This window comes from Blastomyces gilchristii (assembly GCF_000003855.2).
Source record: "Blastomyces gilchristii SLH14081 genomic scaffold supercont1.5, whole genome shotgun sequence".
NCBI classification, from domain to species: Eukaryota; Fungi; Ascomycota; class Eurotiomycetes; order Onygenales; family Ajellomycetaceae; genus Blastomyces; species Blastomyces gilchristii.
The window spans coordinates 545,478-567,462 of NW_003101678.1; the positions used below are offsets into that span (position 1 = coordinate 545,478).

The 21,985-nt window shown below is 47.9% G+C and overlaps 8 protein-coding genes across 8 annotated transcripts; 3 read left to right on the forward strand and 5 right to left on the reverse strand.

The window, feature by feature from the left end:
- Positions 1–70: 70 nt before the first annotated feature.
- On the forward strand, positions 71–4,563 carry BDBG_03237 (uncharacterized protein; the record flags this gene model as incomplete). The annotated part of the gene is made up of 4 exons (XM_002626027.2): positions 71–99; positions 242–634; positions 1,168–1,576; positions 1,701–4,563. The coding sequence occupies 3 exons, from the start codon at positions 71–73 to the stop codon at positions 1,496–1,498; spliced, it is 753 nt and encodes a 250-aa protein (XP_002626073.1). The 3' UTR covers positions 1,499–1,576; positions 1,701–4,563.
- BDBG_03238 (TAM domain methyltransferase) lies at positions 1,920–3,700 on the reverse strand (the record flags this gene model as incomplete). The annotated part of the gene is made up of 4 exons (XM_031721167.1): positions 1,920–1,956; positions 2,655–2,773; positions 2,915–3,253; positions 3,293–3,700. 4 exons carry the CDS (start codon positions 3,698–3,700, stop codon positions 1,920–1,922), a joined length of 903 nt encoding a protein of 300 aa, XP_031577614.1.
- Positions 4,564–4,963: 400 nt separating the features above from the next.
- BDBG_03239 (uncharacterized protein) lies at positions 4,964–7,534 on the reverse strand (the record flags this gene model as incomplete). The annotated part of the gene is made up of 1 exon (XM_002626029.2): positions 4,964–7,534. The coding sequence occupies one exon, from the start codon at positions 7,532–7,534 to the stop codon at positions 4,964–4,966; it is 2,571 nt and encodes an 856-aa protein (XP_002626075.1).
- Positions 7,535–7,942: 408 nt separating this feature from the next.
- On the forward strand, positions 7,943–11,142 carry BDBG_03240 (pyrimidine 5'-nucleotidase). The gene is made up of 5 exons (XM_002626030.2): positions 7,943–8,652; positions 8,768–8,780; positions 8,854–8,889; positions 8,970–9,395; positions 9,489–11,142. Exons 1-5 carry the CDS (start codon positions 8,551–8,553, stop codon positions 9,662–9,664), a joined length of 753 nt encoding a protein of 250 aa, XP_002626076.1. The 5' UTR covers positions 7,943–8,550; the 3' UTR covers positions 9,665–11,142.
- BDBG_16773 (uncharacterized protein) lies at positions 10,080–11,600 on the reverse strand (the record flags this gene model as incomplete). The annotated part of the gene is made up of 3 exons (XM_002626031.2): positions 10,080–10,290; positions 10,382–10,961; positions 11,300–11,600. 3 exons carry the CDS (start codon positions 11,598–11,600, stop codon positions 10,080–10,082), a joined length of 1,092 nt encoding a protein of 363 aa, XP_002626077.2.
- Positions 11,187–18,749, forward strand: BDBG_03243 (dynactin). Its single transcript, XM_002626033.2, has 2 exons — positions 11,187–14,121; positions 14,180–18,749. The coding sequence occupies exons 1-2, from the start codon at positions 13,690–13,692 to the stop codon at positions 17,834–17,836; spliced, it is 4,089 nt and encodes a 1,362-aa protein (XP_002626079.1). The 5' UTR covers positions 11,187–13,689; the 3' UTR covers positions 17,837–18,749.
- Positions 12,186–12,383, reverse strand: BDBG_16774 (uncharacterized protein; the record flags this gene model as incomplete). The annotated part of the gene is made up of 1 exon (XM_031724656.1): positions 12,186–12,383. One exon carries the CDS (start codon positions 12,381–12,383, stop codon positions 12,186–12,188), a length of 198 nt encoding a protein of 65 aa, XP_031577615.1.
- BDBG_03244 (uncharacterized protein) lies at positions 18,611–21,624 on the reverse strand. Its single transcript, XM_002626034.2, has 2 exons — positions 20,792–21,624; positions 18,611–20,714 (listed from the first exon to the last, which is right to left on the reverse strand). The coding sequence occupies exons 1-2, from the start codon at positions 20,907–20,909 to the stop codon at positions 19,408–19,410; spliced, it is 1,425 nt and encodes a 474-aa protein (XP_002626080.1). The 5' UTR covers positions 20,910–21,624; the 3' UTR covers positions 18,611–19,407.
- Positions 21,625–21,985: the final 361 nt, after the last annotated feature.

Sequence of the window (21,985 nt, forward strand, 5' to 3'; positions counted from 1 at the left end):
GCAAGACTCCAAGGTTGGCGGTGGTGGAGACGGGAAGCAGCGGTCTCGAAGCTGGAGTCGGATGTCTGGGATGGGCTGGGTTTTAACTTGGGCCTGGTCGTGACTCTGGCGAGGACAGTGTCCAGGGCTCCAAGGGACGAGAGATGCTAAGAGGCTGAGCGCCGAGTGCTAGGATTTGTTGTTTGTGCACAGCAGATCCCGGCCTGAGGGCCTGACAAGAGCGGATTAGGCGGCTAGCTAGGCTAGGAGGGCTGGGCAGAGAGAATCGAGGTCCCGGCCTTCTCGAATCAGCTCGCACGATCGAGTGGATCGAGGGCAAAGCAGGATTGGTGTTTAGTATCAAGCACTGCCGTTGGACGGGTGAGGAGCAACAACTCTCATCGTTCTCCCAGTCAAGGGTGTGTCTTAAGGCTTTGCTGCAAGGATATGTGGACAGCAGCGAGCGGATGGGAGGACAAGATCCAAGACAGCCAGCAGCAATAATGACTAGCAGGAATAGCAACAGAGCAGCAGCAACAGCAGCAGCAGCAACCAACAAACCAAGAAATGCAGAAACAAGAGCCGCACAGGGCGACGAGGAGCTAACACAGGAGCAGGAGAAGGAGGAAATAAGGCGACAAGAAGCAAGTCTTGAGTTAGTTCCAGCAGTAAAAAGCACAGCGAGATAGAACCTTTGCCGGCAGAACAAGATGAGATGAGGTTGGGGATGCCCGGAAGGTCACGTGAGAGCTGACTCAGCCACGGCGGCGAGTTCTCGGATACAGTGGAGATGAAGATGTCATAGACAAATGTCAATTCAATGTCAATTGAGTGCCAATTATTCAATGTCAACCGGAAGGAGATTCCGTGTCGTCGCTTTGTTCGTATATCAGATCTGCTGCTTGCTGAACAATGTGAGTTGAGGCCTCTGCACACTGGACTAATTCTGCTGAAAAGGGTTCCTCCACAGCTATTAACTCGTCTCCACACTTCGCCATGAAGATCAGATTATACACTCTTGGATAGAGGGAATTATTACGGTTCTAGACTCGAAAAAGTGGATGGGAAGAAAAGAAAACTTGTTTGGTTGCAAGTACCATTTCCACTGAAACTGTGTCATCGTCATACTCATTCATCATTATCATCATGATAGTTACTATGATGATATTACTAACTATTCTCCTCTAGTTATCATCATCTCCAAGTACCTCAGAAAAGAACCTATCTATCGTCGACGAGCTTAACAAATCCATGGCTGTGCCTTAAATCTCAATCCCTGTCCAAGGTGAGCTCTCCTGGTGAGATTTTGCCCCAACACCAGACCAGCTCTCTCCATCTCCATCTCTTATTAGCCAGTTGGCCCTTGCTTGAACCCATGGATCCTGGATTCCCCCCCATATCTCCTATTATCCTCTCGGAGCCACACGGCGAAGTCGGGTGGGAGAAGCAAAAATTGATCTTAAACTTTATTGCCGGTTGTCCGAAAACCCTCTGGGCAGGCAGTGGAGAAGCTAAATGAACAATGACGAAATTCCGTAAATCCCCAAGAAGAGCTGTAGTTAACTATTCCGTGTCTGGCCTGGGCAATCATACGAAGGTTTGAACTAGCTATACTTTTGCCTTACTTAATAATATGGACCTCATACAATGAATGCACACTAATGAGCCAAAGCAGCCCTCTTGTACTGAATCATGCCTCTGAGTATACAGACCTCTACTAGTATATGAGTAGGTGGGACATATGTATTTATCTCTCATGTGGGAGAAGAGCTCCTTCCCACCTCCCTCCCCTCCCGAAGATATATATATAAGTTCTTGAACCCTTTCTAAAGTCAGCTTCAGTGATCTAAATTTGACCTGTGAAGAAGTTTGAAATGTGAAGAGTCATGCACAATACATGTGTAATATGCACCAATATATATTGCTGAGGAGGCAATCGATTATCCAAAGTAGTCAATCTTCGACACAAATCCCAGTCTGTGATAGAAAGAATCTTGATCAGGATATGAATGCGCGAGTTAATTGTTAATAATGCATGACGATTGCGAGTTCCCTGGTACGCAAATGATTTAATGCAGGTACACACAAGAAAGGCGGGAATGCCATGTAATGGCATTGAAAACTTGTGGGTGATTTACATAGATAGCCTGGTTTGCCGGATGCTCGTGGGAGTTTACATGTATGTTTTTTATACTTGCTTAGGAGATATTTAAAATCACTTTACTCTCAAAAATATGGTGACGAGTTGTTCTCCTACACACTGGGTGAAGGAAAGTTGGACTGGGAAGAGCAGATGGGGGAGGAAACACGTACGTAGTTACTAGCCAAAAAAAAACAACCCAGCGCCGAAATGGGTAACGGGGCACGAGATACCTATGCACGTATAAGAAAGCATGGATGGGAGCAAGAGGCAAATGGCCCATAGAATTTGCTCTTCCTAAACTTCAAAGGCTGTAAAAGAAGCATAAGGACCTGGGTGGCTTTGAACAGAAATTATGGAAATGATAGATAGACCCTTGGGGAAGGGCTTCATTCATGTTGTGTTATTTACTATAATCAATCTATCTCTAGAATGTGGGACGCGTGACAGACAAAATGGGCCAGGTTGGCCACCAAGTACGTATAAGTCAAGAAAAAGAAAAAGAAAAAGAAAATAATAATCAGACTCAATCCACCCAAGGAGCTTGCCGATGAAACCCAGGACGTAGGCATCGACGCCTAACAGGCAATGCTCGAGGAAGTATCGGCCGACTTCCTTTAGTTTGGGATCTTTGGCCCAGGGGCCAATTGGTGTCTGTAAGAGTGAGTATGAAGTTTAACTACCTACAAAAAAAAAAAAAAAAAAAAAAAAAAAAAAGAGAGAGAGAAAAAATAGGGGGGGACAAAACGTATTCGAGAACATTTGGATGGAACAAATGAATGCCTTGTCCCTGACATCCACAGAGCCCGCATCAATCAGATGCTGCTTGTACTTCCGGCCCATATTAAGCTCCTTTCCAAACTGGACCGCTGCCTTATTAGACAGATCCAGAAATTCATTAGATGCCGTCGCCTTGCTGGCCGTGTCATCGTCAGATGTAATCAGCGTCTCCGGCTCCTGCAGCTCTATCCAACCCCCCGGTTTCAAATTGTCAAAGCATGATTTAGCCAACTTCTTCCAGTCGCTGATACTGCCTCCCATCTGCCGTGCATGGATAACGTCGAATGCCTCATCAGGCCCATATGTCCAGTCCTTCTCCACATCGTCAGCATAGAATTTGATGTTAGGTGGCACCTAGCTGGGCTGGATGGGACTTAAATCCAACCCAATAACCTCGGAGGAGGAGGGATAGTGGTCCGCAAAATCTAGTGCCCAGATTCCCGTGCTGGTTCCAATATCTAGAGCCCTTTGGGGGATGAGGCCGATGGGTGCGCGTAGGAGTTTTCCATCGTTTAGGAGAAGAAAGACATGGTGGAGCAGATCTAGGCGATCCTGCTCTGTTTCATCGTTGGGAAGGAGATACTCGCCCCGTCGATAACCGGCGTATCGTCTGCCATTGGCGTATTCATAGTTGACGATGGAGGATGTTATCGAAGCGCTCACGGCAGAATCAGAGTCATCATCGCCATAGGCGAAGCCTGCATCGTCTGCGTCGTCGACCTCTACAACGGAATCTGCTCCGACACCGTTGACTGGCGCGGGTGTTGAAGTTTCCACTACCGCTGGTTCTGTAGCACTCATGATTGGACGCGACGAGGGGTTATTAATTAAGCGGTAAATTGATGTGTCTGTGAACGTTGCAATGTCCTGTTTTCGGCAATTATGCGCAGCGATGAGTTGTCCCTCTGCTTCTGGGGGGATTCCATGGGGCCTTTATCCTTCCATGGCCAACGGAGAAAGTAATCTGTAGCAGGGCTGACAGACCCATCTCGGATGTGTTAACCGCATTCCCCGTTGATCTACGGAGTAGCTGATCTGATCTAGCTGCTCGCGAGGCTCCGCATAATTTGAACCCGCTTCAGACTCTCCGCCCGCGCCTCCACGGTATGGTATGTGGTTGGTAGGTTGAAGCCTTGAAGGAGGGACCCGGGCTCGGTCGCGGATCCTCGACGGGAACAACATTTCTTCAGGGCAAGTTCTGCTCTCCACAGCTGGATCGGCGACCGAGAGCCATGAAAGAGTCGAAACTACGGAGTAGCAACAGCCCATATGCTGACTGATTCTGCTACGCTGCTAGCTGCCGGGATGTTTGGGCTTCCCGTTCCCACCGTCCCCGCTTGGCTCATTTTGCTTGTCCACACGGCTTCCTCGCTCTGCCGTCTGGTTGAGATGGAGGGATGGGATTCTCCAGGTGGGGAAGGTGAGGGACTGCCGAATAATAAGCCCGAGCAACCTCTATAAGAGTACTAGAAGTTTATGGGGGAAAAAGGGTGTCCTCGTCCTCAGTGCTTGAAGGAGGAAAAAAGAAATTTTGCATGGTGATTTAAAGCAAAGGGGCGGAATGTGAATCTGTACCAGTTCAAAAATGCCGAAGAAAATATAATTCAACTCTAGGCATCTTCTTTATAGGTAACTAATGTAAGTGTTAATGATAATATTGTCCACGACCATGTAACTATAGAAGAGTTACAGGGTAAAAAATGTTAAAAGTAACTTTAATACGAAAAATAGAATGTCCGGTAGAGCCATTTCAAAAATATTACCAGGAAACCGTAATGCAATCAAGCTTTCAATAAATCAAATAATAACCGATGTAGAAGGCCCGCCCGCTTGCCAGGTAAAAGATCGTTTAAATCCCACTCTCCCATATATGCGTTACTGACACGAACATATACCCCCCATAACACCACCGGACAAACCCCAACAAGAACTCATCAACGCGCGCACGCTCAAATAAAAATATCAGTATATACGAAAGAACGAAGAAAATCTTCAGTTGGTAACACCGCGGGACCCGCTGTACATCACACCCTGCACTCCCTCCATCTCCGATCTCCCTGCCTCCTAATCATCATAATACTGCTCCTCCCTCATAGGTCGAGCAGCCGCATACCCAACCCGCTCAACGGGTGCATATTCCCGACGAGGACGGGACTCATCATCCACATATACACTTATCTCACGCCCGCTGGGCCTGACACTCTGCATGCGCTGCAGTGGTTGGCGTACGGGTTCCTCGTACCGTGACGGCTGGGGCCGAACGCTGGACATCCTCACCATATCTTCCCGGGGCAAGGGTTCCTCGAAATAGGTTGCATGCCGAGGAGGCGGGGCGTAATCGATGAGTCCTCGCTCGTCGACCTCACGGGGGTAGGCAGGCCGCTCACGAACGACTTCGCGCGGGTATTCTGGCGCTGGCGCCCGTCGATAGGTTACAGATGGGGGCGGCATGTCTTGGGCGTAGCGGCGGTCACGATAGGGTTCCTCCATTACGGAAGCGGCACGGACGCTACCAGTTGCCATGCGGGGAGGGCCCTCGTACAACTCCATCCTTGAGAATCTGGCCGATGGAGTAGACATCGGTTGGAGCCTTGGGGCGGGAGTTGCTATTTGTTCAATATATCGATTTCCGTCAGCGTCAACGACGACACGGCGTTGAGGCGGGGCCATAACACGGGGCTCAGGCTCCATCTCTGGATAAGGTTCACGGAACCTTGATGGCGGGGGAGGAGAGACGTCCCCCGTGATATATCGTCTGCTGTACTGTTGCCCAGGTTCTTCATAATACTTAACCCTTTCTGGCTGGCGGTCGGTTACGGCATAGGAAGTGGCCCGTACGAGTCGTGGTTGGTAGTCAACGGGCGACTCTAAATAATCATGCATATATTCAGGTTGCCTAGCACTTTGTAAGCTTGCAACACGACGTAGATTTTGGTCATCGCGGGCAGGTTTCCTGTAAGTAACTCTGGACGCAGACCGCGGGATACTCAGATCAATAGGGTGTCCAATATCATAGCCTCTATCTGCATGTTCCTCGTATCTTTGTCCACTCTCCCGACGATTCTCCACAGGGGAATATCGTGGAGAGGAAATATCAACATAAGCAGCCCTTTCGGGGTGTCGCCGTTGTCTTGATGAGCTAGCAAGTGGCAAGTCGGAAAATGGGACAGGAGAAATTGGCTCGGGCTTGATGTAAGGTTGATCGGGGGAATCTGCCACCCTTCCTTCATTGGCAACACGAGCACGAGGTCTATCCCTATTCTCCTGGACACGTCGGCGCTTTCGGGAGTGTATCGGCTGTGGAGCAACTTCGGGGCTTGTACGTCCAGATCCTTGGGTCGTGGCTACTTTATCAATCGGGCGCGGGTGCCGCTGTTGTCGACTTTGGGGAAGCGACGGCACCTTTGTTACAGCAAGCGGCGAGACTCTCGAGGGCTGGGGAGCAGCTGGAGATGTTATATGATTCCTGGCGATCCTAATATCATGGCCTGGTGGCGTGATACGTCGTGTATCTTGACCACGGTCCACTGGCCTGCCATAGCTTCTCCTTCTATAGTTTATATCTGGTTCTGGTTCTTGAATATACTCTCCCTCTTCGTCTCTCCGACCACCTGAAGGAATATCTGGACCCGGTGGGGAGTATTCTGGTTCATCATACATATCAGGCTGCTCTCGGGCGGAGTATCGGCTAGGACTGGGGCGACGAGGGGTTAGGTTTTCTGGGCTCCTCGACAATGGTCCACGTTTGGCAGCAACATTATACGGTTCCTGCATCTCCACATCCATCATGTCGCGATCGCTATCAACATGCTGCCGGTCTACATGGCCTTCATAAGGAACTTCATCAGCTTCCACCGGGCGAGCCGGTTCTGGTTGGACGGGGGATGACTGCTGATTCTGGTCGCTAACTTGAGGGGAATCGGGGGCTTTGCTCGAGTAAAACGAATTGTCCTCAAAGGAATCACTGGCTGCGGTGTTTGCATTAGCCCCATCCATATCAGTTGTTGAAATAGGCTTAACAAGTTGCAATGCCTCCCTCAAGACTTCCGAAACATCGAAGTCAGGTTTTGATTCTTGGAGACACGTCTTTCTTCTGTACTCAATCTTCTTCTGCTCCAGCTGGTCACGTAATGTACGCTCAACCCGCTGACGTTGGAGTTGTATTTCGGCTCTAATCAGGTCGTCAGACTTGGTAAGGAATATAGGGTCAATTTCAGACACTGGTTTTTGAGTAGTTAGAGGGCCACTGGGGCCACTATGACTGGAGGGGGCAACCGCCTCCGAAGGAATAGGAGCAATAGCAGCAGCAGCAGCAGCAGCAGTATTAGCAGCAGAGCCATTCGCCAATGCCATTGCGTTGGGCTGTGTGCTGGAAGAAGGGGGATACGGTTTTGCCTGCGGAGCCGCTGGAGGCTCAGGAGGCATTGGATGAAGACCAGGGAGTGGAGGGGTCTGGACAGATCGGGGGGTAACTTTGCGGATGACATGCTGGGGAACTTTTAATCTTGGGTGATGTCCAGAGAATATCTGGTCGTGCAAATTCACGATTTTCTCGTACTCTAGCATCTCCCTCAGGTCTGGCTGATGGCCACGATGGCCATTTATCGGGGCCATAACACTCTCAGCTGCAACCATGACGATAATTCCACACCAGATGTGACTCTATCCCCAAAGGCAAGTCTCAGAAATATTATGGCAACCCTACAACTGCATGCATTCCCGCTGAGTGTGAAGCAGACAACCCTGATGAGAAGAGATGAGAATGGCCTGCTCTGCTGTTGTTAGTCCCACGTCGAGGTAGAGAGTTATTGAAGGAAGATTTATCCTCCTCGCTTACCGCTTACCTTGCTACGGAAGCCGCCACGGACCTGCATTAGGCCGTTTGGGGCTTAGCGTGCCAGAGCCAGCCAGCAACAAAGGTTTCCATCACTGGGCATTATGTAAGCCGGGCTCAGGGATAACGTAATAAGTCATGGAGGAGGGAGGGATATGTCTAGTATTTTATTATAATCTAGCTAGCAAGGTTTTCTATAAATGTGGACACTTTTTGCAGTAGCCGGAGCAACTATCAACAAGTTACATGCAAGTTATGAGAGAGTTTGTTGGAAGCTCCTACGCAAGCCCGATATACCTATCGATCATGTTTCAACCAAGACAGGCTTCGCTTTCTGGCACGAAGCGCAACATATAAATAACCAACCCACCTACAACTCTCTCTTACAGAGTTCCAAGGTTGGACTCTAGGCCTGGTTAGTTGTCCTGAGCGATTAGAAATATATTCATTTCTCAAGGGATACAATGCACAACTGGTTTAACCAGCAACCAGAGTACCGGAATATCGTTTATCCAGGCCATACTTCCGCATACCTCTAGTTATCTGTTTTGGGAACGAAGTTTATGATGATAAGTAGTTACTATGTATCGACTTTACTTTTATCTAAGCATGGAGTTATCCATTAACTACCACCCATCTCACGTGGCACTAACTACTTCTAGCGCTTAACAGAAAGGGCGGGCAGTCCAAGCTGTTTTTGAATGACGACATTCTCCAATGCTCCTTAACGCCCGTGGATATCATTTTTTGAACAAGTATACAAAATAAGTAAAGGGACATCCATTAGGTCTTCTGCAATAGAGGACCTGTTGCCAGTATGGCGCTACAAGAGAAAACCCTCGAGAATAGCATTAAGCCTGAACCAAGCATAACGTCTCACGACTCACGGCCTGTATTCTTTTTCGATATTGATAACTGTGTATGTATGAAACATTAAACTGGTAGTTTGAATGGAACATCACTGGACACATACCTTGGTTTTATTATGAGATTGCGGACATTGACTAACGATATACGCATATTGCCCGTGATAGCTCTACTCTAGAAGTATGTCTGCGCTGCGACCTTCCTGAAAAGGGATACTTCTAATATTCGAATAACCATACTAAAAACCAACCAGGCAATAGAATTCACGACTTGATGCAAGAACTCATTGGTATGCGTTTCATGCCTGCTCGTTACCAAATATTACCATAATAATAACCCTCTCCCCCCCAAAACAAAACAAAAAAACAGACGACTTCTTCGCCAAGCACCTCTCCCTCGACCCTCAAGATGCTGTCATGCTTCACCAGAAGTACTACAGGGAGTACGGCCTCGCGATCGAAGGCCTAACCAGACACCACAAGATAAACCCGCTAGAATTCAACAGCAAAGTCGACGACGCCTTGCCGCTCGACTCAATCCTAAAACCGGATCCGCAGCTGCGCTCCCTCCTGCTGGACTTCGACAGCTCCAAGGTGAAGCTGTGGCTCTTCACAAATGCGTATTGCACCCATGGCAAGAGGGTTGTGAGGCTGCTGGGCGTGGAAGATGTGTTTGAAGGGCTTACCTTTTGCGATTATGCGGCGCCGAAGCTGGTTTGTAAGCCTGAGGCGTCCATGTTTGAGAAGGCGGAGAGGGAGGCGGGGGCGACGGTGGCGGAAGGGTATTTTTTCATTGGTGAGTTTTAATAGATATCAGATTTTGTGCCCTGCAACAAAGTATCCCTTTTCTGAAAAAAAAAAAAAAATTTCCCTCTAACTTCTGCGACAGATGATTCCGCCCTGAACTGCAGAAGTGCCCAGGCACGTGGTTGGGAAACGGTGCATTTTGTGGAGCCACATCTTACTCCACCAGAGGTGCCAGCGTCGAAGTATCAGATTCGTCGTCTCGAGAAGCTTCGGGACCTCTTCCCGCAGTTTTTCAAGTCGAGGAATTCAGCGGCTTAAGGAAGATTTATGCATTCGGGCGTGTTTGGTTTAAATATACGGTCTTGTAGACTTTTATGGTTATGTTATCAAACTTTATAGATATGCATATATTAAAAAAAGCTCAATTTGCGCGATGCATATTGGCACTTTCTAGAGTGACCGAATAGCTATAATTTATGCTCGTGAGTATGGTGTAGTTCGGAATGACAGGAGACTGTTCAGATAAAAAACAGGGTATTGGCTAATAACAAGAAATTATATATACGTTCCCAAGTAAAAACGCAAGCAACGCCCTTGGGCTAAAGGGGCCCAACGAAAGATAAAAGAGCAAAACTCGTGAGATTATACATAATAGAAAAAGTTTATGGATCAAAAAGCTACCTCTTCATCCAGGGAGAAATGAAAGAAAAAGAACAGCCAATTGGGTGATACTCTATAGTTTAGAGCCTCCGGGATTGGGAAACGCTAGGGGCCTCGGGTTCCCAAATGTATCACACGGGTTGAAGCGCCATCTACCCGAGTATCGCCATTCGAGAATATACTTCGACAAGTACTTAATCGGGGCTGGGATCGGGGGGAAAAGCCGAGAGTCCCCGTCCATTTTGAATGTGGAATCGATGCAGCCGAGCATCAGGGGTGCGTCTCTGTTAAATCGGAAAATCAACATCGGGATAAAAGACCGAAAGGGATATTCATATCATAAGAGAGGGGCGGAAAATAAAGGAATCTGCATACTGGAATACGTCAAGATCCTTCTGCGCTTTCTTCCCAGTATCGCTCCACCATTCCTCCAACTTTTTTGAGTCATATTTCGCAAGATCAAGAAGCGTCCGGATCTCTCCGACCAGATGTTTATGAAGCACCGGAAACATAATATCCATGATCTCCTGTAATCTCTTGCCATCGTACGATTTGGCATCCGTCTCGAAAACAAATTTGCGGAACATCTCAAGGCCTTCATCAAAGTCCTTGTGTTCCTGTATATTCTGGTCCATGATATCTTGGACCCCCGTCAACTTTACCAGGCTCGGGAATGAGATCTCCTCTTCCACATCGTGGTGAGTTTTGATGCTTTTATATAAACCGCGGTTATATAGGAGGAAATCGCTCGCGTCGACAGTGTCCAGTTTCACGGCGAGGCACTGGTTATACGAAGCGTTGAAGCCGCGGATGATCACGTTGTGTAGGTTGGCCATGTTTTGCGCAGCGGTAATGGCAAAGTGGCCAGGGGGTATATCAGAGCGTTCCTTGTAGCCAGTTTCTGAAATCAGGCTCATCGGTGTATCTGCCCATGGTTTTGCCATGTTTGGGTCGTCTAGCAAAAATTAATTCAAACAATCAATAACTGAGCTTGAATAAAGCTATAAAAATGAATTAAATATCCAAGTGGTAAGCAAGGGAGGCCAAAAGATGGGATTAAGAATTTTCAATGTCTTGTTATTCGAAGTTGAGACTTTCGAACAGACATATTAACAGGACATATATTTGCACGCGAGAAATGCGTCTCGATATTTATTTCTCAAAGCTATTCAAGCGCATCATGGACTTTTAATCCAGCCAACGCCTGGATCTGTCTCGCGGGTGTTGGGTCGAGAACTGGCCGATTTGATGTCTGGTGCTGGATGATTGGTGCAGATGTCGGAGCTCACGTACAAATTCTGCCGACCTTGCTCGGCGCCGAGAAAGCACGATTTGCCGGGGGAATTGCACACGGCCCATTTTGCTGCTGCCTACAATTTTTCGATGCTGTTGAAGCAGACTCAGAAGGGTTGGTTCGATTCAGGGCTCTGAAGGAAACAGAACGGGAATTCCTGGATGCCTGAAAACGTGGCGGAGTCGAGGTCGAGGTTGGCAGATTGAGACAGAGATGGGACGTTGTCATCCAGACAGCGGCACGATTTGAAATACCGAATGGCTGCATTTGGAGACAGAGAGCTCGATAGTACCGTGTCATTTTGTTCTGGTTCTTCGGTTTAGGACCCCCGTGTGCCCGGAAGACGAAATGTTGAGTCCAGTCGTGAGGGGTAAAGGGGCAGTGATGTTATGATGGATCATTCACGATTCGACACTTTCGTTCTATGGCAATCTCTCTCCACTTCGTCGTCTTTTACTTTGGCTGGATGGTTTTGGGAGAGTTTATGAAGCAGCAAACGCGTGAGATCTTCGCTCCTGTTGGCTTCTTGTACATTGCTGATACGAGAATTTAGCGGGAAAGTTGATTCAGCCACAGGACAACAAAGCCGCCGACATGCCGATGGAATAATATTTGGCTGCCAGGGGCCGTCAACGCCGGGTTGCATCATTAGCGTAAATCCCCAAGAGTTTTGGGGATGCTCATCTGCACAACTTTTACGGGGTACGGAGTAGTTCCTCTCGAGATGTGCATCCAAGAGGCTCAACGGGACAAAATCTATCCATGAAAAGGCATCCATGAATTTCTTTTCGCGATGCCTGCACGCCCCTCTGCCGGCGTCTTCGGATGCTAGTATTCCTTTTGATGGGCCAGGGTTACGGATGACTCTCTAGTTCCTCTGGGGCCCTACTTTGTAACATATATTTCAATAATATCATCCGTCATTCGACACCCTCCATTCCACACCATGCTAATCTGTACAAACGCCCTGGGTTTCCTAGAGAATCCACGGCCGTCGCCGATTTCCTTCCTATTAAGGACCAACTTTCTGGGCGCTCCGGATGGGGTTGCGTTTGACTCCCCTTGAAGCTGTTGCCAGGACATGATAGTTTCACCCTCTGAGGATCTTCAACAGGTTGTTCCACATCCTGTGTTATTTTGCCTTGTTGGGCATGGTGGGTAGCTCGTCTCAGGCGTGTCGATATAGCAATGGACACGCTATGGATAGCACAAGTATCGCTTGGTAGTCTTCCAAAATGAGGGAAATATGCATATGTCTGGTGTTTTTTTGGCCATCGATAGAATAACTGAAAGCTAGCTAAAGGGATTTCCTCTGGTGGCACGAGACAGAAACCCCATACACTAGTATGTAATGAAGCTCGGAGGGTTGCACGGAGTGAAATATTTCGCCGCAGCCTTGCTAGAAACACTTGCTGCTGGATAGGTAGAGCATTTGAAGAAATGCGCACACAATGCCATGCCAAGGGTCAGATTCAGAAGAGAAGAGGGCTGCCCTGTAACCATGTGTGTCTGGTTCCTGCGTTAACTGACACAGATCTAAAGAAAAACCGACATTATTCCCTGATGTCATATTGTTTCCTCCGCCCAGAAAGTTTTGTCGTTGCCCGCCCATAGTTGTCATACATCAGCGTAGCGGCATGTTTAATTTCGGGTTGGGCTTGAGCTAGAAGTATAATACCTCAGCATGGCCTTTTTCTTCTTCCTTTTTTTTGTCACTATCATGTTACTCGACCCGTAGAGTACCTGAAACTAGAAAATCTGGTCGAACCCTGCTCCCGGTAGAAGGGGTTTAAATGATGGAGAACAAGGTAGTTCTTGAGCACAACTCCCGCTAGGTAGACATAGATAACCCCTTCCCGGTAGTACCTGGAAGGTTGTGAGATGGTTTAAAATCCAGTTGTTATATAATAATTGCATGTAGAGGCATCGTGTTCAGTCTCTAGACGTGAAAGAAACATCAGGTCCGAACCAAGATCTGTCATACGTATGTGAAAGGGAAGAAGAACCAGTCTACAGTTGACAAGGTTGCGTAGTAGGCCTTGAAGAACGGACCAGGAGTAACTGTCCTCGGTGTGGTGCTGTTTTCTTGGAGTTTGATATGTCTCGGTTGCTGTTCTCCTTGAGAGATAAAGTCACATATAGATAGATAGTTGTGACCCCCAGGTCCGTGCCAAGCTGTGTTTGTCTTGTTTGTCAGGTCGCGAACCGAACCGGTTCCTGAACTTTGTTAAGGGGCCCAATATAGGATCTAGAGACGAGACGACAACATTCTGCAACAACGACAACTCCCGGAACATACAGCCCGTCCAACAGCTGCGTGTCTGCTGTCCCGGGTCATCTCCGTCTTGCGTTTGTTTTCTGATGCACAGTTGGAAGTTCCGCCTCAAAGATGGGTGATCTTTCCCCTGGCCAGCTCGTCTGTTTATCCGATGGCCGACACGCTGTAATCCGCTTCATCGGCAGTACCAGCTTCGCTCCTGGAGATTGGATTGGCGTGGAACTGAATGGGCCAACGGGTAAGAATGATGGATCTGTCCAGGGAGAACGATACTTCGACTGCGAACATGGCTTCGGAATGTTCATCAGGCCCGCTGCTGTTGTCAGTGTTTTGGAACAACCCAAACGAGAGGAGCGCAAGCCGACACCGAAAGGAGGACTAAATGGAGCTTCTCAGAGAAGCAGACCGCCGAGCGGTGCTCCTGGTAGCGGTCTCGTACCGAAAAGACAAAGTGCACTTGGGCCGAATGCTGCTAGGACTCAGAGAACCACCTCCAGCCCTTCGCCAGCCCCAAGGCCTGGGGCGCCTGGTCGAGCTCTCAGGGTAGGGGAATATATCCTCCATCCCGTTTCTTTTGAATATGTTTTAATAAGTTTTATAGTCCCCTACAAAATCACCGACAAAACAATTGTCAACCGCCTCGCGACCGCCCACTACTGCGTCGCGGCCGTCCGCAGCCGCGTCAAGACCCAGACAGAGCTTGAGCGGCCGTAGTTCAATGGCCCTTACTCCTACTCCCACCGCTGCCAAAGGTTCTCGACAATCTGTAATGGGTACAGCAGGCAAAACTTCTCGTCCTCTTTCTCAACCACCACGACCTACCTTTACCGGTCCGGCGAAACGGACTTCTCTGAGACCCACAGCTACTAGGACAGCTAATGCCGGAAAAATCGGGAGTGCTACAAGCGAGATGAGTGAGGAGACGGGTGATACAGAAACCTCGAATACGCCCTCAGAGTCAAGTAAACCGACCTCCGCCCCTCGAGCTTCCTTGGCTGCACAACGATCGGTCTCTGGAACCAATCCTGTGCTTAAAGAAGTGGAAGATCTAAAAACAAAGATAAGAGTGATGGAGAAAAAGCGAGCGGAAGATAGGGAGAAATTGAAGTCTCTGGAGACATTGCGATCCGAAAGGGATAAATTCGAGGCGATAATTCAAAAGCTACAAACGAAATACCAGCCGCAGCAACAGGAGATTATACAGTTACGGAAACAGCTAAAGGATGCCATGGCAAGAGTTGAAGAAGCGGAACATCTTCAAGCTGAACATGAATCAATTGTCGAAATGGCTGCGCTTGATAGGGAAATGGCTGAGGAGATGTGTGAGGCCATTAAAACCGAGTTCGAAGCCCTGAAAGAGAAAGCAGAGGAGCTAGAATTAGAAGTTGAAGTCTTAAGAGAAGAGAATGAGGAACTGGGCCAAGTGATGAGCCCGGAGGAAAAGTCAAGCCAAGGCTGGCTCCAGATGGAGCGAACAAACGAAAGGCTTCGCGAGGCACTCATTCGTCTCCGCGATATGACACAGCAGCAAGAGACCGACTTACGGAATCAGATCAAAGAATTGGAAGGCGAGCTGGAGGATTTCGCTGCTATCAAAGCTAACTACGAGATCGCAAAGGAACAGCTTTTGATTACCGAGGCGAACATGGAGGATCTTAAACAGCAAGTCGAAGCTCTTGGTGCTGAAGAGATGATTGAGGAACTGGCCGAGAAAAATATGCAGTATCAAGAGCAAGTGAATGAGTTGAAAGCGGTTATTGAAGACCTTGAGAGTCTCAAGGAAATCAATGACGAGCTCGAAATTAATCACATGGAGACGGAAAAGCAACTACAAGAGGAAATTGATTTCAGGGAGAGTGTCTACCTTGAGCAGGCACGAAGAATGGCTCAACAAGACGAGGTTATAGAGGACCTGGAGTATACTTTGTCTAAATTTCGAGAGTTGGTCACAAATCTACAGAGCGACCTCGAGGATATGCGGGTATCGCAACAACTCACAGAAACGGAGTCAACTGAGCTAACCGCACGCTCGAGAGCGATGATGGATCTGAACATGAAGCTCCAAGCATCTGTTTCTAAAGCTCAAACGAAAACAATAGAAGTGGAACTAGGTCGTATGGCCGCAGAGGAATCCGCACAGCATTTAGAGATTATGAAACTTTATCTTCCTGAATATTTCGAGAGCGAACGCAACCCGATTCTTGCCTTATTACGTTTTAAAAGAGTCAGTTTCAAGGCAACTCTGATGGCCACCACAGTACGAGAACGAATATCCGATCATACATCCGCATCGGCTGGTCAGGACGTGTTTACGGCATATGAGGTTCTTGAGAAGTTAACATGGATCGCATCCCTTTGCGACAGATTTATCAATTTCATTAACAGCTGCTCTATTGAAGAATTTTCGACTTTCGAAGGTGCTTTGTACGAACTTGAACCCGTGGAACGCATTCTCAATTTCTGGATCGAGGGATTGAAGAAAAATGAGCTCAATGAAAAGAAATGTGCGACTGAGCTCCAACGATCGATCGCGCTGCTTTCACACTTAGCCGAAACGCTCATTCCATCCAATTTAGAATCGTACGCCGATGAAATTTACATGCGCTCAGTAATGACGCAGACGTACCTGGACTATGCTGCTCTATCCTTTTCCCAACTGAGATCCACGTTACAGGCTAAGCTACCGCCACCTAGCGATGATGATGAGGAGGGTCCCTTCTTATATCAAAAAATAGATGCGCTGGGTAACCAAACTCGAACTGGGAAACTAGTTGCTGGGAAAATTACCCGGTATTTGGATGATTTGAAATCAAGATGCCTTGCATTGACCGGAGACTGCGCAGAGCCCTTTGAGAAATGCGAAGAAGCAGCTAAGGAGCTTGCAGAACTCGCCAGGCAGCTTGGAGAGAATATAGTGTTACTGACGGAGGAGGAAGGGCGAGCAGACCCAGTCACCTATACTGAAATTACTTCCAATATGTCACAGACAGCGATGTCTCTTCTTCAGCCGTCCTCTGCTGCGGCTGAATCGGACGATAATAACGCTCTCTCCATAGCTGCCAATAAGCTTCGCACTTTGGGATCATACCTCGAGGAGGCCTCTAATTGTTCGTCCGATCTGACCCAAACTGTTGAGTTTGAACGCCATCCCGCCCCGTGGGTTCTACGGGCGAAAGAACTTAAGTCGAACAAGGTAATTTCTCCAGATGCAGATGAGGAGATTCGGCGATTAAAGAATGAAGTTCATGAAACCTCTACTGCACTCGGCGTCAAAGACAAAGCTTTTGAGGAACAGACAATTAAAATTGAACTTCTTGAATCGAGAATGCGTGACGCTGGAAAGAAAGCTGCTCTAGCCAAGGATCTCGAATCTAAGTTCGAAGCGCTGCAAGCGAAGGAACAAGAATTAATAGGCATTGTAGAAAAACAGTCAGCCGACCTACAAAACATGGAGCGTGAACGAGATGACTATAGGGCTCGACTGGAAAAAGCCAAGCGAGCATCGGGATCCACTGGCGTCGTGCTTGGTGCAGATGGTGTTATGTCTATCGATATAGCTGCTTCTTCCGCCTTGATGAAGGAAAACGAATCCCTCCGCGTAGAAGTCGCAAACTTGCAAGCCGCAGTGCGTTTTCTCCGCGAAGACAATCGCCGTGCGAATTTTATGGACCCTTATTCTGTGCAACGTACAAACCACCTGCGCGCCTGGCTAGATACTCCCCTTTTTCGACGCAAAGTCGCTACCGAGGACAAGCGGGCGGAATACAATGCCGCATCTGAATGCCAGGATGTGCTCACGCATCTACTGAAGCTCACCAAAGAATCCAATTTCGTGGATCTCAAGACCACGCTTCCCCCAGATGAAGCAAGTCGCCTATCATGGCGACCGATCAAGTCAACAACTAGGTACCAAGTTCTTCAGCAAAGAGAGGAGTACGAGCAATGGACTCAATGGAAAGACGAAGTGGTGCGGCGTGAGCGCCTACGAGCGCGGAAAGAAGCCAAAATCAAAAGAAGAAGTTCGCGTTACCCGGATACAATAGGTATTGCTGCCGAAATTTCATTGACCCAAGTTTCTGGCTCGCGAGAAACAACGACGACGACGTCGTTGAACGACGCTAGAGAGCAGATTACTCCTACCAAAGGCAAAGGAGTCATGGATCGTGCATGGAAAATCCTGGGGATTCAGGGAGATGACGACTCTAATGATGAGTCTGAATACGGGGATCCTGGAAAAGTTAAAATTGTCAATCATTAATAGAATAGATATTTCCCTTATTGGCGTCAAGTCTACCCGCCCGTCTTGAAGACGTTCAAACCCTAATTTCCTTCTGTTACCTGCTACTGCACTCCCCATCCCAGGACCTTCATGGCCGCCACTACCACGCCACAGTTCGGCATTGACATTTTGAATATTGACTGGCTCTATCTTCCCCCTTGTTCCATTTTCCTTGTTTCTTGATTATGCATATTGCGGACGAGATTATCTACCCCACTATTTCAAAAATATATCTCTTCTTTTCCGCGCCTCCATGGCCATTATTGCTCACCGATTGCACCTGCAGCTTGTTCGCTTGCCAACCGCTATATTTGCTCGTTTTTCCCTCACTATCGCACCCGCCGCCTACGTACGTATGTAAGATACCCATCGAGAACCTTCTCTTGTTTAATTGTTTTTCTGTTCTCTTGACTCTTTCTTGTTCTGGTTTGCGGTGGTTGTTTTCTGCTCTGCTTCTATGTTTTTCTTCATTTTGGGAACTTGGTGAACGCCTTCCCCATTCCCAAATGAGGCGCGATATACTGTATCATTAGATTATACGGACAATGGAAGATTAAACAAATAGATGGATATTTTATTTATGGATGATATTACGAAGATGATATTTATTGTTGATAGCAAATGGAGTGAGATTGAGGCGCTAGCTAGCCCGCCTGCCCCCTTTTCGTAGTACTTATTTGTCTTCACTGTGCTTGATTGTCCGTGGGTTTTGGTATTGTGCTCGTGATATATTAGAAATAGGGCCGTATAGATAACTAGTCATAATATTTTGAACGAAGGGACAAAGCTCGCAAAAAAAGGGGTATATTTAATCGCTAATTAGCTTTTCAAAGAGGTGTAATCATAAAATCATATACAACAGACATCTTTGAATAGAAAGAATGGCAGTAAAGGATAAATTAATAAAAAATATAAACTAAAAAATGAAAAATGAAAAAATGAAAAAATAATGAAAAACATGAAAAAAAAAATAAAAGGTAAAGCAGCCAGAAAAGAAAATCGCGAAGTTTAGCCCTCCCCAGACCCAATCCTACCGGCCCTGTCCAACCAGTTGGTCATCCATCTAAGACCAATGACCAAACGAACATGGGGATTATACCACTAAAACATATCCCCTCCAAACCATAATGCGCATATGTGACAAGGACGTTAATTAGGATAGGAAGACTGTAGTAACCTAGCGTAGGGGGAGTGTGATCACAAGTTTGGCCTTGTAGCCGAAACCTGACGCGATATGAGGATGTGAACCGGTAAGGGGTAGAGAAGTATATTGTTCCGGAATAAAAAAGGGTGTACTTAAGGGGTATGTTAAATAAACAAGGGAATCGCATGATACGGAGAGAATGATGTGGCTTGTGTGGTTTTCATAAATAATACGTTTCGTGCAAGGAAATAAACAGTCTTTTTATTTTTCTACTTTGGATAAGGTGTAGCTCGGGGTCTGATAAACCGGTGAAGCCCCCCAAAGCGTAAAAGATTAGCTTCATGGCTGGCTGTGTGTTGTTTCGACACAGATAGGCGTTGTCATGAAACCGATGATGAAACGAAAATTAAAAAGCCATGCCGATCCGATCCGGTTTAAAATCAACAGGGCACGTATGTTCCGAAGTGACGAGGAACTTGTCATTCTCATCAAAATGGCATTGATGATGGAAGTGGTGGTGATCAGCTTCGTAGACTGTGGGGCAAGGTTCTTCCAGACGAGAAGCAAACAACTTGTTGCTGTTGCCGTGGGACATGTTGAATCCGATCGTTGTTCTAGTTGCCTCGGCCTCGTTGTCTAGCGTCCCTGGAATAGATGGTGGGGGATGGACGGTTGTCGCGGTTATGGCACTGGAGAGCGATGGGGTCCTTCTAGAGCACGCGGTCATGGACGAGTTGTTTGCTGATGAAGCGGTCGAGCCGCTGAGGGTGCGGGAGTGTATTGTTGATTGGCTTGCTTGCCGAGGACGTGAAGTCAATGGGGTCCAGGCGGCTTGGGATGTTGGATCTGAGGTAGAGGATGGAGGTTTGGGGAAGAGCCATTGGGCGACTTTATGAGATCGGGGGTTGCTTCTCTTTTTTGGTTGGCCGTTGAACGAGATAAGGTCTATCTGCGATTCCATTCCGATAGTATTTACTGGCGGAGAGGGGAATGGTAAGTCGCCCATCTCCGTTGAACTGCTTGTGACGGGTGGCTGTTTCTCATGTTCAATTATGAGGCTATTGTTAGCATTCAGCGGCTCACTTTCTGTTCGTGACTGCCGCGCATGAGTATTGTTGCGAGCCTTAATATTGTCTGCAGAAATCCCCGGAGCAGGGTCGAGAATACGCTCAGGAGGTTGAGGTCGATGGTCGTGCACTTCGATGCGGTCGCTGACTGACAGTGGCCTGCGTGATATGGAACCAACTGGCTTTCTAGGGACCTTGAACGACGGTACGGGAGCGCTATGGATGGAGGAACTATCGAGAGGCGAGAAGACCTTCGGTGGTGGTTTGGGGCCAGACGATTCAAACTTGTTAGGGATGTTAATATCGAATACGTCGAACTCCGGTAGATCTGATAGTCGATTCCCTGGCTGATAGATGCTGAGTTCTAGGGGACGGAAAGGTTCAAGGCGAGAAGTGGGAGGGTTAAGTCTTCTGAAGTCCGAAGGGCCGCTGATTGTGGGAGTGTGGGAGCTGCGCTTGGTGGATTTCCTTCCGGTAGATACTCGATCGGTTGCTTTGGATGCGAGGGTCCAGCCCTCAGAAACCCAATGAGATATGCTTGATGAACGAGAGCGACCTGGGCCTGGAAGGTCATCATAAAAGACAAGCTTCATTGGCGGGACAAGATGAGGTTGATCGTGACATAGTTTCATCTCTCGCGCGACTCCTGTTGTAAATGGTGTTAGTAAGTTTGAACTTCGCGAAGAATGATTCCCAAAGAGCGCGAAACATAATCCTACTTACCCATATCAGCAACAGGACGCTCATGAGCCTGCTCATCGCCCTGATGCCAGATACATGTCAAGCAAGCGAGCCATTGCTTGAGCCCCGAGCCCACTTGCTCCATCGACGCTGTTGTCATTACTCGGCCACTTTCATGGTAACTGGGTCCGGAAACAGACAGAAAGACCCTTCAGTGGAGCGTAGCACTAAGTGCAGAAGGTCGGCGCTTGAGAGGGACATCATTAATATATATACATACATAGAAAGACTACACTCCCATAGGGCTTATCTGGGGAGTGTGGGTCGGTAGAAAGAGGGGTGGTGGTGATGGTAGGCCACTAAGTCCAGCCTCGAGGGCTTGCAGCATGGAATGAGCGGTAGTAGAAGTGTTTCTTAGGCTTTCGTTGTCATGCATGGATATCTCATCCTCATCCTTGAACATTTTGGATGGAGCGGAATGCGCGTTGAGGTTAGTGCAGCGTTATCGGGAAGAAAACTGGTCTGCAGCTAATTGTGATCAGCCAATTGGATCCATAAACATGCAAGCTCCAGCAATATCAAAAGTTCTGGTTCAACCCAATTCGCCGACGGCAATGTGGGGGTTCGAAGGGCTGCGACTGCATAGTTAGTGATGTTCTTCATGCAGGCCTGTTTGTAGGTTGTGGTGCGCCCAACCCAACCGTGTTCAGCTGCACACTATGCGTAGTCTGATGTGCGCGATATGGGCGCTTAGGGATTGGCTCTGCTGCTCCTGTCCACCATCGTGAGGGGCTAATTGTTTTTAGCACGCTGGCCCTGCAGAGAGCGGACTTGATTCGATAGTTAAATAACTGTCAGAAACAACCTTGTTAGCCCTTCTGCCAAGCCAAAAGTAAGGGGCGGCGGAGATAATTTGAAATGGATCAGCTGCTGAAGATGTTCCTGGCGTTCTTCCGTCCACCCCGTACCGTACTGTGTAATCTGTACTCTGTACTCTGTACAGATCATGGAAATGTATCCAAGAACATGCTGAAGCTTTTGCAGTAGATAGCACGCGGTGCGTTAATGGCCCATTGAAAGGTGCCCAAAGGGTTTGAAGTTCAATCAAAATGTTATGGATTGTGAAATTTATTGCTGGCTTTCGCTGCTCTGCGCATCCGAGATAATTTCCGCCACCAGGGGTCAACATCCATTATGAATTCTTGTAAGCATTCGCTTCAATATCTCAGCACTTAG

What these genes read in the sequence shown, in the direction of transcription:
- BDBG_03240 (XM_002626030.2), top strand. Translation starts at nt 8,551, where the DNA reads ATGGCGCTACAAGAGAAAACCCTCGAGAATAGCATTAAGCCTGAACCA. An exon ending in CTTGATGCAAGAACTCATTG is followed by an intron (nt 8,890 to 8,969) that starts GTATGCGTTTCA and finishes ACAAAAAAACAG; the next exon opens with ACGACTTCTTCGCCAAGCAC. An exon ending in GGAAGGGTATTTTTTCATTG is followed by an intron (nt 9,396 to 9,488) that starts GTGAGTTTTAAT and finishes CTTCTGCGACAG; the next exon opens with ATGATTCCGCCCTGAACTGC.
- BDBG_03244 (XM_002626034.2), bottom strand. Translation starts at nt 20,909, where the DNA reads ATGACAACAGCGTCGATGGAGCAAGTGGGCTCGGGGCTCAAGCAATGG. An exon ending in GCGTCCTGTTGCTGATATGG is followed by an intron (nt 20,715 to 20,791) that starts GTAAGTAGGATT and finishes CATTTACAACAG; the next exon opens with GAGTCGCGCGAGAGATGAAA.
- BDBG_03243 (XM_002626033.2), top strand. Translation starts at nt 13,690, where the DNA reads ATGGGTGATCTTTCCCCTGGCCAGCTCGTCTGTTTATCCGATGGCCGA. An exon ending in CGCCTGGTCGAGCTCTCAGG is followed by an intron (nt 14,122 to 14,179) that starts GTAGGGGAATAT and finishes TAAGTTTTATAG; the next exon opens with TCCCCTACAAAATCACCGAC.